At 32.7% G+C, this 18507-nt stretch overlaps 1 protein-coding gene across 1 annotated transcript; it reads right to left on the bottom strand.

Moving 5' to 3' along the window:
* Nucleotides 1-263: 263 nt before the first annotated feature.
* LOC124820663 (7-deoxyloganetic acid glucosyltransferase-like) lies at nt 264-7654 on the bottom strand. The gene is made up of 2 exons (XM_047292403.2): nt 6778-7654; nt 264-1342 (listed from the first exon to the last, which is right to left on the bottom strand). Exons 1-2 carry the CDS (start codon nt 7352-7354, stop codon nt 402-404), a joined length of 1518 nt encoding a protein of 505 aa, XP_047148359.1. The 5' UTR covers nt 7355-7654; the 3' UTR covers nt 264-401.
* Between the last annotated feature and the right edge of the window lie 10853 nt (nt 7655-18507).

Below are 18507 nucleotides of genomic sequence, written 5' to 3'. Positions count from 1 at the left end.
GATGTTTAACCCTTCATGAGAACAATAAGAATGGAAGAAGAGGGAAAAAAAGTAGAAAAAAGAGAGAAAGGGATGAAGGAGGGTTGCACGAAATTGGTCTCCCAAAAGGATTTTTAATTAAAAGTATCTTTTAAATAAAAAAAACTAATTCAAAATTCAAAATTAAAAGTTAAACGAAGATATAAATTTGCATGAGATAATTTTGAGAACTGAGTACAAAATAAGTTTGAACAATATGCAAAAATGGATTCATTTATCTTCCCAACAGCTAAGAAAAAAAAACATGTTATATTTATAATGATAAAATAACATATTAAGTTATAAACTAAAATTTATTACACAGATTTCGAAAGTAGCTAGATATAAAAAAGAAACATGCTTCATCAACGCTCTTCGACGAACTATTTCTCATGCTCAATGTTTTTTTCCTTGATTGACAAGATGTCGTTGATCATACTCTCTAAATTACGAGTAGAAGAACCAGTTTGTTTAATACTATCACGAGCTTGCTTTGCAATCTCATCCACGGAGTTTCTGAGCCCTGGTATCCGATTCTCCAACACATCCTTCACCATCTTCTCAATAATGAACCTATCACAGGTCCCATCTACATCAACTCCAATCCTCCATTGTTCACTCACACTCCTACTGTTGATTGTCTGATCAACCATCGAAGGAAAACAAAGCATAGGCACACCTTCGGCAATGCATTCCACTGTAGAATTCCAACCACAATGTGTCAAGAAACCACCCACAGCTGGGTGGCCCAAAACCTCCTCTTGAGGTGCCCATTGCACCAACAGCCCCCGCTCTTCAGTACCCAACTCAAGTTCTTTAGGCACATTCTTATGGAAAAAACCACCTTCTTCTTCATTCATCAAGTCCTTCCTAACAACCCACAAAAAAGGCTTCAAACTATTCACCAAACCATGCCAAAACTCCAAGAACTGCTCTTCTGAAAGCTTAACCACAGTGCCAAAGCTGACATAAATAACTGACTTTTCCCTTTGATGGTCGAGCCAAGTTATGCAACTTTTATCTTCTTTTGCAACACTAAGGGATAATGAAGGGTTTTTCGTGACTTGGTTCTTGACGTGAGTGTGAAGAGGGCCTATTGAGTAGACCCTGGGAAACACAGTAGTGAGCTTGGTGATAATGGGAGCTTCTAAGTGATCGAATGTATTGAGTATAAGAGCAGAAGCTCGCGTCATGGTTAGGGTTTCTTTCATGTAGAAATCTAGACCAGAGTTTCCAGGTTTCAGTTTGAAAATATATGGAAGATCACAATCTCTCAATAAATTCTCTAACCCTGGAATGCTTGATAGCACCTTATGTACATCTTCTGCATTTTAATTCCAATTCAATCATGAAATTGTGTAAGACGAGTAAGGAAAAAATTTATTTCACATCGAAAACAACAATATGATAACTTATGCATTATAAAAAAGAGAATTTTTTATTTGCGAACAAAAAGAAGAACAAAATAACAGGATGAATTTAAAAACTTTTAGATACTAAAATATCATTGTCCATCAAATAAAGATATTAATGAAATAACATTTTTATTTTAAAATAAAAAATAATTTATATAATAATACATAGACACTATATTTTTTTATTTTACACTTATCTAACATTAACAAAATAAAGTTTTTTTTTAAAATTCAAAATAAATTGAGACGAAAGAAACAAAAATGCAAAAATAATAACTTAAAATAGGATAATTACCAAGAAATGAAGAATGTTTCTACATAAAAAATTACCATATTTCATTAAATTCCAACCCGAATTACGAAAATGTGTTCTTATATATTTAGTGGCTCTACAACATATTTTATTCGAAATAGTAATACAAAAAATCTATTAGCTAAAAATTATTTTTTCAAATGCATTAGTGTTAATATTTAAGAAATTACAGGATTATTTCATACAAAAGAAGTTACATATTATGGTGATTATATATAGATGATTTATATGACCTAGATTTATTTGTCACTATCATGTAAAAATAAGAAAATTATACTTTGACATCTGTATATCAAATAAATAACCACTTGAATTTTTTATAATATATAGTCACACATTAATAATTTAATTATAAAACATATTAATATAATTAGGTGTAAACTAATTATTTCTTTTTTATTATGTCAATGTTATAAAAACATTCTAACTACGTATATATCTCCCACTAGTAATATAATAGACTTATATATAGCCTAGTCAAATCATCAGAAAATTAATTAATTAAGGTAATATTGGATGTGGTTTTAGATGAATGTTTGTAAAAATAATAATTAATGAGTATGCTTTTAGATGAATGTTTGTAAAAATAAAAATACTTCTTTCTAAGTATCTCTTATGTTTATACTTTTTTATTTTGGATTGTACCTTTTTTTTGAGAGAGGGTAGTAAGGTGAATTTTTTCGTCTTTGAGAGATAGTGGGAGAGATGAGTCTCTTCAGTTTTAAAAGGCGATGGAAGAGACATGTCTTTTTGTCCATAAGGGACGGTAGAAGAGACTAAGATTCAAGTGTCACTCTTTCCTCTTGCAAAGGGGCAGAAAGGGATAAACATCTCACCCGTAGTGTTTCGACTCATGCTAAGTTTAATGCTAGGATGAACAACTAGGAGCAGAGGAGATAGATTTGAAACTTTGGTGAAGGATCACTCGAATCGTTCTATTTTGGTAAACAAGAATGATACGATAAGGTATGGAGAGAACATACGTTTATAAAGATGGTTGGTATTGGCCCAATTTCCTTTAATTGGCAGGTGGTAATATCTAATGGTTTGATCATGATGCGTTTAAGGGAATGTATGTGAGGTTATTGTATTGGTAGTTATAGACTTATTTTGCATTGATATTGTTTAAGGTGGTGAAATTACGATAAAGACTTAATAACTATGATATAAATGTTATATCAGTGAATTGATGTTTATTCTATTAGCTCACCCTTGCATGTTATTGTGGTTTTCACCTACGATGATCGTACTTGTATGAGAGTAGATGTTGTTACACGTATAGGTAAAGAGAAGTTGAACAATGAGATACGTGGAAGAACTATGGAGCTTTACTTTTAATACTAATAGTTTTGTAATGAGATTCTATAAATGCTTTATAATTACTTAATTTATGAAGTTTTCTTGAAATCAATTATAATAAGTTAAAGTTTTTATTTATTTCGTATTCCACAATAATATCAAAGTTAAGTTTTCAAAAGTTTTTGTAAAACTCATGACATTCAAGAATTAGGGTGATACATATGTTGGGCCATAACACCATTTTCAACAAGAAGTTGTTGAGCCTAATTGAGTCCCCAATTATGATGACAAGTTGGACAAATTTTGGGAGAAATTAAAAACATTCAGGATTGATACAAAAGATGGAAGATGGCTTGTCTTGGACATATATTTAAACCAAAGATTCAACAAAACTAATATTAAAATGCAATATTTGAAAGATCGAATTGATAACCTGATGACATACCCCCTAGCCATGGTCAAACATCTATAAGAAGAATTGAAGTCATCTATGAAGATGGAATAAACCCTTTGGATCACCTTTGGAGCCATCATGGAGCATAGCTTGGAGTAGTATAGGTTTAATTTAGGTCATTTGTTTTGGCCAAGAAGTGTAGGTTTGTTTAAGACTTGTATTAAAATCGAATTAGTATAGGGTTTTTCCTTAGTTTGTCATCCAAACCATGTGAAAAGTATGGGCCATGTGTCATACTTCCATTGGAGAGAATTTGTTTTTAATAGTGGTCACTTGACACTCTAGGATTGGAGATGATTGTGTTTTGTGAGTGGCCACATGAGCTCCCCTTATTGGAGAGAATTTATGGACACTTGTCCACTCCTTAGAAGTCCTCATTTTTGGCCGATGAGGGCAAAGGTAAGAGATCATGCTTTTAGGGTTTTTAGGAGACACCCTCAACCTATAAATAGAGGTGTCTCCTATCTTGTAATCATCTTGGAATTAAGTAATGTTATAGACATAAACTTCCTTGATCAAGACTAGAACAATCCTAGAGGTCTTTCTAGTCACCTACCACATGGAGTTGACCTAACCTCTCATTGAACCATCAAACTACCTTCCATCTTCACCACCTAGCTCAAAATCGTGAGCTTACCATCACACCACCACCATTTTTGTGACCAATACACCTTCCCCACCTCATTTACACAACCAATTTGACCTTAAGGACCATCTCCTTGCATTCTTCTAAGCTTTGGCCCAACCTAGCTCAACGAAGTTGCTATCATAACCTTTATTTAAAAATTTTTTGAAATATTTTTGTTTACTATAGTAAATTTATATTACCAGTAATGAAGTGTGCTATGTAAACTTATCTTTATTGAGTTTTTTGTAATCCATACAATCTTATTACTTGGATACATTACATTTGTTGTCAGATTTAATTATAATTCAAGCCTTCCTTACTAGTAAAAAACAGGGATATCAATGCATCCATTATGATTTTGTTTACCAAAAAGTGAAGCATAACATGGCGCGGTGATAGTTTTGAAATTTTCGCGAAAGTATATTCCTCGGTTCCAATCCACCCCAAGCAATAGATGGTATTTGGCCTCGGTTTTTAGGACATCTGCTGCCATAGCCCCCTTTGCCCACATTGGCATTCCCCTCTATAATCTGATCAAAATCTTTGTGCATGATTTTTGGCCCGATTGTCTGCAGAACTGAGGTCATAGACCCTTTGCCCACACTTACATTCCCCTATGCAATCTGAACAAAATCTCTATGCATGGTTTTTGGCTTCAGTTGTCTGTAAAACCAAGGCCATAGAACCTCCACGCTCTGACTATTTAGCTGACAACTTTTTGTAAGGGTCTACGACCTTGGTTCCCTGCAGAACCGAGGCCATAGATCCTTTTCCAAAAAGTTGGTAAAGAAAAGTCAAATTTTCAAATATTTGTGTAAGGCTTTTGGCATCGGTTCCTTGAGAACCAAGGCCATAGACTTTACTCTAACCCATCTTATGCTTCAATTTGGCGGGACCCGAGGAAAAATGTTTAACAGAATTACCAGTTTAAATTAATTTTGAATTTTGTTTGGATGACTTTAGGCTTTGGTTGAGTGGGAAATCGAGGCTTTATCCCTAATATTGTCTCGATTTTATGAAGAACCGAGGTAATAACCTTTATTAGGTTAAAAAAAGACAGAGGGTGAACAATTTCGTCTTCTTCGCAAAATTGTTCTTCCCTCAAATAAAGACGCTCATCCAATTTGTCGCACGCCGATACCCATTTTTTTTTTGCATTTTTCACCGTCATTTTTTATTGTCTCTGTGACTGCTGTGAACATTTAGGAACTATTATTATCGATCAAAATCGTTCCAAACCTCTTCTTAGGTTTATTATTGTGATTCTCCACTTTAGAGGTAAATTTTCAATTTTTTTTTGCGTTTTGGTTTTTGTTTTTATTTATGAAACTAATATTTTGTTTGCAAATTTTCTAGGTTTGATTTTTGCATAGTTGAATTTTCTACCGTTTTGATTGCGGGTTGTGCATTTTAATTGACTTTTCACACTCTCAAATTTTTAAAAAAGTAATAATTTAAGGGTTATGGCCTTGTTTCTTGCTCTAACCGTTGTCATAGACCCATGTTATTACCTCGGTTGAATCGAGGCCAAAACTCCCCCCTCTCTTTTTTTTCTACTTTACTACTTCGGTTACGGAAGAATCAAAGCATAAACCCTACTATATTACCTCGGTTGGAATAGAGGCTAAAAGTCCACCATCTTGTTACCTTGTAAGTTTATACTTTATTTTGAAAACAACTGTCATTTTTCTTCGTTGCATTAGTGCCTATTTTAATTTAATATTCCCAACTTTATTTTATTTGAGTAAAATTATATAGAACATTATTTTTATTTTTATATTATCCTAATATTATTTTATAATAAAAATACAAATAAACCTTAACAATAATTAGAATTGTAAAACTAATAACAGGTTTGTCGAATGTGTATAATAATAATAATAATAATAATAATAATAATAATAATAATAATTACAATTATAATTATAATAAAAATAATTTCAATAATAAAAAAATTATAATAATAATAATACTAATAAATTATATTTTTCTAATTTTAAATAATAATTTTATTTTATTTTAAGGTTATTTCCCTTATTTAGATTTAAATATATATTACATTTATCAGGACAAAATGTTAATCTTCAATTTTTACTATTTAAATAAAAAAGTTTAATCTATTTTACCAATTGCATGTTCAATAATAGCTTTTAGAAAATTTTCATTCATTACTATATTTTCTTTAATTTAAACATCATCTTTACCTCCCTAACCATCCCAATATAGTCTCCCATATCCATATATAAAGATAGCAAGTCTACGGGCACAATTTCTAATATTTTTAATTAAACTAAAAAAATTAAATACAGTCCTATTCAAAAAAGTTAAGAAAATAAAATTATTTGTTATTAAAATTTTGATCCTACAAAACAATACTAAAAAAATCTATATTTTTTATTAAAATTAAATTTAAATAAATATTTTAAAATTATTATATTATTTATAAATTAAAATTATGTATTTAAAAATAATGGTATAGATTGAGTATATGTTTTATACATGTAACTTTTTTTTAATAGGTTATTCTTTCTATTGGTACATATCACATTGATAATGGTGCCAACTTTGATTAGTGTGATTATAGTCTTCGTTGGACGTATCCTACAAGTAAACTATGAAATCTTTGGTACAAAGAAATTTATATACTAACCCGGATCCTGCATCTTCATGATTCCTTCCTGAATAACTTTGCTTACATGGATTGTGACCCACGTCGCAGTGGCACTGTAGGTTCGGAAAACGATGACCGGAACCCCCAACTCTTCAGCAGCGTCCATGGCAATCGTTGACATCATTCCATCGACAACGACGCAAGAAGGCGGGCCCCACTGCGAAGGATTCTCGACAAAGCTCCTCAACATCTCTAGGAACTCCTCGGCAACCTTGGACCTGCTGGTCGAAGACAGTATCACGCCGAAGTCGTTCGGAGGAACGTCGTGAGGCAAGCCATCGGCGACGAATGTGAAGCGAAAACCGGTGTCGAAGGACGGTAAGTCAGTGGACTGTAGGAGGCGATTGTGGGTGTGTTGGGTGTTGACGAAGGTGATTTTGTGGCCTTTGTGGCGAAGAAGTTTTGCTAAATTAAACATGGGTTTGATGTGGCCTTCAGCTGGAAAGGGTAAGGCCACCACGTGCAGAGAGCGTTGTTCCATGATCGGTGGTTGGGGAGAAGAGGTACAGTGACTTGAACCAGTATCGATGGAGGCGTTTGATCCTATAACACACATCTCAATAAATAGAGTTTGTTTTTCCCAAGATTGAAAACATACGTTCGGCAAAAGCTTGTCTTGTATAATCAACGCGGCGGTGGAGGATTTTTAACTCTCGTACCCCATTTTAAACCTATTACGTGGCAAAGTTATGTAATTTCTTTTATGATGGGTTGTACTTTATTATTATAACTAAGTTGATGTTTTAAGACATGTTTTTATGTTCATTTTAGGCATTGATTATGTGGATCAAAAAATGAAGGGCAATTATGTTGGGAAGATTTTTCTTCCTGTCTTTCATATATGTAAGATTACAATATGTGACACGGTCAGCATCTCTCTTCCTGAAAAGTCATCTGAATAAATTAAAAATGTTAACTTATATCTGCACGAAGGAATTGACCTCAAATTTGTATCTAAATAAATGTTTAAATGTGAAGATGTAACTAAAGTTGAAAGATTTTAATTAATATATATAAAGAGGATTTCATTAAGTGAAAGAAATAAATGAAGATAAGACAATAAACATAACACAAACATAAAAGGAACATAACAACATAAGAACTTAAAATAAAGGATCAGAGATGAAAAAGAAGGAAATGGAAGGAGATGGGGAAGGTGACGTGTCACTCTGGAGATGGAAGATGAACTGTGATTGCTACCACTTGAACCAATGTTTAAGATTAAGGGATAGACTCACCCTGAAAGAGAGACACTCATAACCAAAATTGGATATAGTAACTTTACTATAATATTCAACAACCCTTTATAAGTATGGAAGAGATCCTAATAGGAAAAAAAAGGGACCTCCTAATATTACATAATTCCCAGGGAGTTTCGCTGGTTCTTAAGAGTAGGAGAGAGAAAATTGTTCTTTGCTTTTATATTGATTGAAGGCTCGTCCCAGATAGTTTCTTCCGGCCTCTGTTCCCTTTAACCTTATTTGTTTTGCCGTCATAACATTAAGAATGGGGTTTTTGTATCAAATTAGACAAATTTGATGGCCATATTACGAAAATGGACAAATTTTGATCGAAAGGGAAATCGTGGAGGGTCCAAACAACTTCTAATGAAGAAGTCGTGTCCTCTCTGCACGACTTCATACTGTTCATTTGACCAGTATTGAAGTCGTGCACCCCAAAAACGACTTCATGGTGTTGTAATCGATTACCAAGAGCTATAATCGATTACAACATGCTGAAGTTGTGCCTCCCTACACGACTTCAGATTTGTAGGCAAAAATGACAGTAGTAATCGATTACACCGTTGTTGTAATCGATTAACAGGAGGTTCAGTGTGGATAAACTTCCTGGTAATCGATTACAAGAAGGTTGTAATTGATTACCAGAGTGTCCAGTGGGCAAAACTCCCTGGAAAGCGATTACAACCTTGTTGTAATCAATTACCAGAGTGTTTGGGTGTTGAATGACAATTTTGTTGTTGTTGTAAAACATCATTAGAGGTTATTTATGTGTAATTATTATAATTTTTGTAAGCACACATGGTGATTGATGACATTGTGATGTATTGTTATGTTTCAGAAGAGTTATTTATTTAATGTAAACACAACAAAGTAAAAGCATAAGACGAACTCATAAATGAAATTTGAACTATTTTATTGAATTCAAAATGCATTACAGAAGCAAAAAGCTAAAAATGAAAAAAAGCGAAAAGTACAATAAAATTGAAATGTATCTAGGAAGATGATCCACCATGTGAACCAAAATGACGACGTAGATAGCAAATGTCGTGCTCTAGATGCTCAACTCGAGCATCAATTGTATCAAAGCGGTCACCCATGTTCAACTCTAGTTGTTCAAATCTTGCATGCATGATTTCATTCATAGTATTGAAGTTGTCCCCAACAAATGTTCGGAGATCATTGATCCCCCTCATGACGTCATCAAATGAAGTAGTTTGTTATTGAAGAAGGGGTGGTGGTGGTGGTTGTTGTTGAGGACGTGCTTCATTATGGCGTTGAGGAGGAGGAGGAGAATTTTTGTGTATCCATCTATTGTCAGCGTTTTGGGTCAATCCAAAGGAGTCTATCGTTGTGTGGCCTATTTTCATATGCCTGTTACGTGGGGCAGGTATTTCATCATCCAATTCAATTTGAAAATGTTGGAGGATCCGGGTGACCAAGAAAGGATATGGTAAAGGAGCATATGGCCTCAAAGCCTTCTTCATCCTAGGTCGGATGAGATGACTCCAGTTTATCTGCTTTGTCGTCATTATAATCCACATTAAGAGTATATCTTCCTCTGTAGCCTACGCAAAGTTAGAAACACGTGGAAACAAAACATGACATATAACATAATGTAATATTCTAGCCTCAGCTGTCATAAAGTCGGCTAGAATTCTACTAGTACGAGGTTTGTATGGCAAACAAATCAAGTCTCTTGCTATGTCCATACTGTATTGATCCTCCCATTCCTCAACTAATTTACCTTCAAAGTTCAAGCCAACAGAGGGGAGGTTGGCTATGGAAGCTAATAGGCTGGGTTTGATAATCATTTTCACATTTTTTAGTCTTAATGGTTCCATTATCATAAAATTTGAGGTTGCTATAAAAGACACATACTAAATTAGGGTAGTAGTCAACACCATCAAGGACAAAATTATCCAAGCCTAGATTTGTCAGCATGTGGAAAAATTCAAAATTATGATTGATGAAATATTGTTGATCTAGGAATTTTGGGTCAATGACTTGGCGGTCACTGAAAAGTGGAAAATACCTTTCGAATAGTGCAGGGGTCGAAAACTGAAGATTTTGGTGTGCTAGAGTCGGTGACAGTGGTGGTGAGGGTGAGGGTGAGCTTTCAATCGGTGAAGATTGACAGTTGTAGAAGATGAGCCCCTAACCCTTTGCCTCTTTAAAGATTCCGCCATTTGAGATTGTAATCGGTGGAAATTGAAGAGAATTGAAAGGAGAGTGGGAAAGTGTTGCTTGGAAGTGAAAAGAGTAGAAGAATGTGTGATTGTTGAGGTTTGGGAGGTGCTGTAATGGTGGAGAGGTTCTGCAGATCGTTGGGAAAAATACATTTGTTTGTTATTTTAGTTTTAGTTTAATTCATTGTACAATATATTTTATGTATATATTTTTTATTTTTTATTTTTCATTGAATGTTGAATTGTGATTGATTGAGGTGTTGACTTTTGCATCTGATTGAAATTCTAACCCGTATCTAAACCGACTTTCTATGATTCCAGCACCTTTTAGTTGACCTCCAAAATAGATTATTGCAGGTGAGTTCGGAGTGTCAGTTGTGGGTGTTGCAGATGAAGATGATGCATTTGTTGGATTCATAAGACTCATGATTTGGTCCGGAGATCTTACCTATGTAACATAAGTTTCTATGACTGCATGGGAAACTGAGACTTACATGTTATCATTTGTCTGACATCTTCGTCTAATCGTAGTTTAAACTCTTCATATGAGATTGTTTGATTAGCATTAATTGTGGGTCGGCGGAAGTACAAGTTGTTGATGGCTGTGTTAGTTGGTTTGTCAAAAGCTATGCAAACTTTTTTCTTAAAGAGTTTGTGGGTGCAATCATATGGGATGCAAAACAATTTTGGATGCTGACATATAAATTCCACCCAATGATCGACATTCATGCCAAAAGTAAGGCAACAAGATATAGATTATATAGGTTTTCACTTGTAAATACATGAGACAAGAGAACTAGATGGATTGATTTAAGTTAATTACATCTTGTATAGTAATTAGCTTCATTAAAAGATAACATAATACATTAAAACTTAAATAGGAGATGTTTAGAATGAGTAAGTATAACTATAACCTCTACCATAAATACTTGGAACGAAAGAGTTTTAGCAAGTTAAATATGACTACTTTATTTAATTCAAACTCAATTTATAAAACAAATTGATGATGATAATGCATTACCAATGAAATATTTTACTATGAAAGAGTTAGATAATCAATCTACTTTCTCGTATACGTTTTAATATATTATATCATCTATGTTATCTAAAACCCCTTTTACTATTTTGTATGCTTCTAACACGTTTTAATCTTTTATATTATCTATGTTATCTAAAGCCCCTTTTACTATTTGTGTTCTTCTAACATTATCGCGTATTCTTATAAGTTTTGTCTTATAAAGTTTTTTATTTCATTTATTAGAAGACAAGTTGAGTTAGATAATCTTATCTATTCTTTAATTTTGATCAATTTTCTATATATATAGTTAAATAGCAAACTCAATCACTAGGTAATTAATGTAATTTTGCATGTGGACTATTCGTTTCTATTTAATTGTACCAGTCAATAATATTAGAACAAGACTAAATTGAAAATGAAAATTAATATAATTACAAAAAAAATGTAATGACTAAAAGTCTTAATATTTTAGTGCACTGATGAAGTGATCATACCAATACGATCATTCTATATCTATGTAGCAAATATATTGTTATTTTATTCTTATCAATAATAATTATAAAAATTTAAAATTTTCCGATTAGTTCCACTGATTTTAACGACAATATTAGAAAAATCATACAATCACTACCGAATTTTAAAATAATAGCTAAACCAATTACTTTTTTGAATTGCTTAAATTTTATATTGTTATATAAGCCCACGGTTAGTTATTGAGAGGAACTTGATTTGAAATTAATTATACTAAGAATTTATAATTCATCTTAATTTAATATTTTTATATTATTAGTCCCAATAACAATGGAAATAATTTTAGGAAAATAATACAACTATTAAATAATTTTTCAATGATAACTAAATTAATTAATAATTTAAAATATCACTAATATAAAATATGGTTTCTAATTCGTCTATTAGGTTTTGATTTTGACGAAAACGAAACATAAAAAGATGCACCGACCTTTTTTCAATTTTTGCAAACATATGAGAAAAAATCGAGCTCATATTCGTCTTTTGGCATGATTAAAAAACAATCAAAACCTAATGGGAAGTCACATAACACCACTTTAAACTTTTCATCTTTGTATATGTTTATCAAGATTTATGATCTTTGTTCACTTTAGAATGAATATCATAAGATATTGCCTGCAAAGAGATATGTTAGATTTTTCAGATTCTAAACTTTTCAGATTTTTCATTTTACCTTTCCATTATGTTTTGTATATTGGCTTTCACATGGAAGATTGATTCCTTGCCTTAATTTTCTTATAATTTCATAGATGATTATGAGGCTATGTGCAAGTAATGAATTGTTCTTTTATTTTATTCAAATGGAATCTATTTTTTTTATTCTTTTTTTATTTTGATTTCTATCTTAGAAGTATCATATATGGGTTGTTGATAATTCAATTGTTTAGTTTTTAGTTTAGCTTTGGTTTCTATCTTTTGTTTAAGTAAAAGAGTAAATATTCACGTGTAGACGCTTGGAGTATATGTAGTATAATAGAACACAACTTATAGATTCTTGAACAAGAAAAGTATTAATAGGTTTTCACTTGTAAATGCATGAGACAAGAGAGGAACTAGATGAATTTATTTAAGTTAATTCAATCTTGTACAGTAATTAGCTTAATTAAAAGATAGAAAAATACATTAAAACGTAAATCATAGATGCTTAGAATGGGTAGGTATAACTATAACCCTACCATAAATAATTGGAACAAAAGAGTTTTAGCAAATTAAATATGATATTTAATTAAAACTCTCTTTTATAAAACAAATTGATGAGTATAATGCATTAACAATGAAACATTTTACTATGAAAGAGTTAGATAATCAATCTACTTTCTCGTATACATTTTAATATTGTATATCATCTGTTATCTAAAACCCTTTTTACTATTTTGTATGCTTCTAACATGTTTTATTATTTTATATCATCCATGTTATCTAAAACTCCTTTTACTATTTTGTATGCTTCTAATATTATCGGGTATTCTTATAAATTTTGTCTTATAAAGTTTTTTATTTAATTTATTAGACAACTTGGGTTAGATAACCCTATCTATTCTTTAAGTTTGATCAGTTTTCTATATGTATAGTTAAATACTTAACTAAATCACTAGATAATTAGTGTAATTCTGCACGTATTGGACTATTCGTTTCTATTTGATTGTACCAATCAATAATATTAAGACAAGACTAAATTAAAAAGGAAAAAATCAGTACAATTATAAAAAATGTAGTGACTAAAATATTGTGATCATACGAATGTATACGATCATTCTGTATCTATGTAGCAAAAATATTGTTATTTTATTCTTAACAATAATAATTATAAAAATTTAATTTTTTTATTAGTTCCACTGATTTTAACGACAATATTAGATAAATAATACAATTACTACCAAATTTTAAAATAATAGCTAAACCAATTACTTTTTTAAACCAGTTAAATTTTATATTTATTAAGAAAGGAAGTTGATTTGAAGTTAATTACTCTAAGAAATTATAATTCATTTAATTTAATATTTTATATTATTAGTTCCAATTACTATGGACATAATTTTAGGAAAACAATACAACTATTAAGAAATTTTAAAATGATAACTAAATTAATTAATTATTTAAATTATCACTAATACAAAATATGGTTTCTATCTTATCCATTAGACTTCCGTTTTTCGACGAAAACAAAAGAAAAAAAGACGCACTGACCTTTCTGAAAGTTTTTCGAACATATCAGAAAAAAATCGAGTTCATATTCCTCTTTTGACATCGTTTGAAAAGAAATCGAAGTCTAAAGGTAAGTGACATGAACACCAATTTAAACTTTCAACTCTGTACAAGTTAATCAAGATCTATTGTTTCGGTACACTTTAGAATCAATGTTATAGGATCCTGACATTTTCCCCTGCAAAGAGATATCTTAAATTTTTCAGATTCTTAATATGCATAGCTACTAGTTTTTGAAGCACCACACTGCCACCAATCTTCACCAAAACAACCAAAAAATATTCTACAGTAGCTTCCAACAGCATTTTTAGTGAACCAAACACACCATAATTCATGTTCTTGCACCACACTTCATTGTCCAGTATCCAATGAACCTTGTACCAACTTTCCAGCATGATTCTAAGCACTCACCCTCAAAAACAACCTAGGAATTTGATCACGAAAAATGGCTGCACCAAATACAACTTTTCACCAGATTTTTATTCACACACAACTAACATATTAACCAAACCAAAAAGCCACTTAGACAATGCCTAATCCAACCAAAATAGTCCATTTATACCATTCATGAATCAAGCATTATAAACAGATTTAGAACACACATGATCTCAAAATACATCACGTAATTAACTATAAAATTACCACTCTGGTTTGGCATTTGGACATTTACAACATGGACATGAAATGAGAAAAATGGGCATAGAAATAACATAGAACGGTGATAGTTAGCTACATAGTTAAGACATAGAAAGGTATTATTATAACATTATTATCTTTGTACTTGAAACCAAATTGGAACAAGAAAACTGGACAACAAAGATGACTTCCAGAACTTGCTAAACAGTTAGCACCACCACCCAACTACATGCACCAACCAAAAAGATGAGCCAAACATATGGTTGCTTCATGATTCACGATGATCATTTGAGTGACAACAATATGGACATGATACTGAAGCAATGTAAAGAGTTAAATAAATAAATAAATTTTAATAAATTATGAACTTTAGCCATTAGCTCGTTGATGAGGTTGTTGTAGTAGTTTGTTCCTTCATGGTTTACACGTGCATTAATGTTTCCTTCTGCAGACAATTAGTTATAAGAAGTTAATAAGATATTACGATACATAAACTAGAGAAATAAATTATCTGGGTGGAATATAAATAAAAGTTAACTTACTGGGTAGAATCCTAGACTTAGAAATGGAAAATCTATAAGAATCCAAATTAATGTACTTCATGATTCCAATATCCTCCTAAAACATGTGCCCCAATGAGTGATTAATAGGAATTAATCTATAAGAATTTGTGTTTCAATCCGAAAAGGGAAGATAAAGATAATGAAGGACAGGAGGGGAACATAGGCTATAATGAGAAGGGCTGTCACTGCTCTGATCAGACCAATATATCAAAGACAAAAGAGACTCTACAAGCCAAACAAAATAGTATTTTGAAGAGAGACACGTTGGAAAGTGAAACAACTTGGTCTAAATTTCATCAGATAAAAGATATTTATGTTTAACTTAAGGACGTCAATTATTTCCTGGATTCAGTTTGTGAAAGCCAAGGTTAAAGTTAACTATAACCAATGTTTCCTGCATTCGGTTTGTGAAAGCCAAGGTTACACCAAAGAATAAGATGACGTCAGAAACTACTAAGGATGAAAAAACGCAAGCAAGTTGGTCAAGCATGAATTGAGTCTGAAAAAATTGTGAAATGTTACAATATCCAAGAAATTTTAAGGTAAAAAAAAATAATGACTACAAAAGAGCTTAAAGAAAAAGAAAATAGATCCATTAATATGAGATTTAAGACTAAAAACACAGGTACCAACAAGGAGTTAATGTCATGGAATCTCTTCGCATGTCAATTACCTTTGTGAACGTTGCAAGACTTCTACATTTGCTTTTAATCTCAAATATTAGTAGTTATGTGAAATGACATTTTTTGTTAGATACTTCATATATCTATCACGAAACTATTTTCTTTTTGTTAACAAAATTAGTAAGAAGGAATAACCTAAAGGTTCAACAAGGTAACAAGTTAACAACAAGCAAAGGTTCAACCTAAACAAGTTACCAGACAAACTCAAATCACTAGTGCTAAAATTGAGTTGTTTTTTTCAACAAAAGATTATTTCATATATCACGAATAGAAACGGAAAAAGATTATTTCCTTTACTTAAAAGAGGGCAAGTGAAACAGGAAAGGGAAAACATTTAAACAATAGATAGATCAAGTTTCTTATACAACTTCTTTTTGTTGCTCTGTAGCCTCTTTTAATTTCTTGCCACGTTGCTGAATGGGAATTAAGGTGCCAATTGCTATAAGGTCCCAACTAGTCAGTTTTAAAGGGACATCATTGTCAGTCTTAATGTGGCATCATTGTAAGAAAATGAGTATGTGACAATATAGGCAATGGCTAAGACAAATGTTGACAAAAAAGCTTATCCGAACATCATATTTTAAACATTAATTTTCAGGATTAGCTTCATCGAAATGTTACCTAATTGAGTTTAACGTTTACATACTCTAGAAGTTGCAATGACAATAACTCCCAATAGTAAGCTTTCGTTACCCTCGACTAGATGAGTATTCACACTTTTCTTTTCTTTTTCTCTTTCTTACAATAGTAAGCAAATTTACAATGAAGCTCGAGAGCATTGCTTGACTTGATAATTTCATTTTTTTTGAGCTCTTCTTTGCTTCTCTTAACACTTTTCTTAGGATGAATATTTTCATTGTAAGTTATTCTCTTTATTCTTGCTTTGAGTTCTTCTATTTAAAGGCTCATAGAGAACATTTGTTGGACTGAGCTCTTAGTCTTGATTCTTGTGTCTTCTCTTTCTTCATGTACAACAATTGTTGGTTAAAGTCAACTTGCCAGAGTAAGCTTGCTTTTTTAGTACTTTGCTTGAAGTAGGCTTACTTTCTTTTAGACACTACTTCTCAAGTGAAGAACATTCCGTGAATATCTCTTTTGTCTCTAACGTGAACTTCTGATCTTTTGAATAAAGCATGTGGATGTGTGTAAAGTAGATTATTTGCAAAAAAACAGAGTAGATTGTGCATGCAACAAATATGTCATATGTTTGATCACTTTTGTTGTTTTTGAACATTAAGAATTTAATGTCATTTAATGTTTGTTTGCTCAGAACAACAAAGTGTTTTTCATTTTCTACCGTTGAGGTAACATTTGAGAATTAAGTTTTTCTTCTAAAGATATCAACCGTTAAGTAAAAACCTCATCGTTGGACGAAGTAACAGTTTTATCTCATGGTATTATCTAGACTGATGTAAACGCTTTCCACGATACACTAGTACAAAATCGCTCTTTTAACTCGTAGATTACATTTCGGTTCCAGAGAAACCGAAGCGTATTAAAACGCGATGGCAGTTTCGTTATTTTTACCAAACTATATGCCTCGGTTATATAGGAACCGATGCATAAAAGGCATACTGCCTCGGTTTACCAAACTATAATGTTAAAATATTTTTAAGTTTGAAATTTACTGAGTGCTTTAGGCATCGGTCTCACTGAAAACCGAGGTAGTTAGTTGTTATTGTCTCGGTTAAGTGTAGTAACCGAGGTAATAGGGTCTTTACTTAGCCAAATTCACAAAACACTTGTCTTCTCACACGAACTTTTCCTCTTTCTCTGGGAATCTCCTCCATTGCTGCCGCCGGCTCGCCGCGCCTCCCTCGCTGCTTCTCGTCGCTCCTTCGTCGTGTGCTCGCCCCTCTGTCGCATGCTCGCCGCTCCTTCTTCTTTCTCTCGCGGTCTCCATTTTGTTTTCTGTCACGTTTCTCTCGCTGCGTCAAAGGCCGCGCCGCCACAGTTCGTCCACCACCGGCGCCTCCATTGTCTCCGACGAAGTCCTTCCAAAAATAAAAAATTAAAAACCTATTGCATCGGGTTTGGTCTTCCTTGCGGCAACACAAATTGGGGTTTTCTGTGTAGGTGCGAATTCGCGATTAGGGTTTCCATGGTCTAATTTAAGGATTTTTCTGCAGGTTTCATGGAGGAAGTACGAGGAGGTTGTTGGAGATGAAGGAACTCACGATTTGGCTCACGATGGTGATGGTGAAGCATCACGATTCTGCTATGCGAATTGGGAATTTTTGAATTGATTTTGTGATTCTAGTTTGTAGATTTCTTCAGATGGAGGTTTTGGGTGGTGCGTTGGAGAAGAAGTTGGTTTTTGTAGTGTTCACAATGGCGAGGAAAGCTCTATGATTAGGGTTCATGGTGGTTTCTAGGATGAGATTGCTGGTGTGAGTGGTTTTTGGCTTTTACTACAGGTGGTTGGATGATTGATGGAGGCATTGCGTGAGGAGGAGGATGAACTGAGTTCTTGGCTAGGTGTTTTTGCAGGTCTGGAAATTTCTGATGATGGACGAAGAAGATGGTGGTTCCAAATTGGGTGGCAGGGCGATTCTCGCGAAGGACGAAGGTGGTCTACGGTGGTGTTGTGGATGGTAGATCATGGTGGCGCATGGTCGTTTTGGCAGCGTGTGGAGTGGAAGATAA

Source organism: Vigna umbellata, chromosome 11 (assembly GCF_029865625.1).
Source record: "Vigna umbellata cultivar VRB3 chromosome 11, Vumbellata_1.0, whole genome shotgun sequence".
NCBI lineage: Eukaryota > Viridiplantae > Streptophyta > Magnoliopsida > Fabales > Fabaceae > Vigna > Vigna umbellata.
Note: the sequence above shows the minus strand (reverse complement) of the source record. Positions and strands in the feature narration are given on the sequence as shown.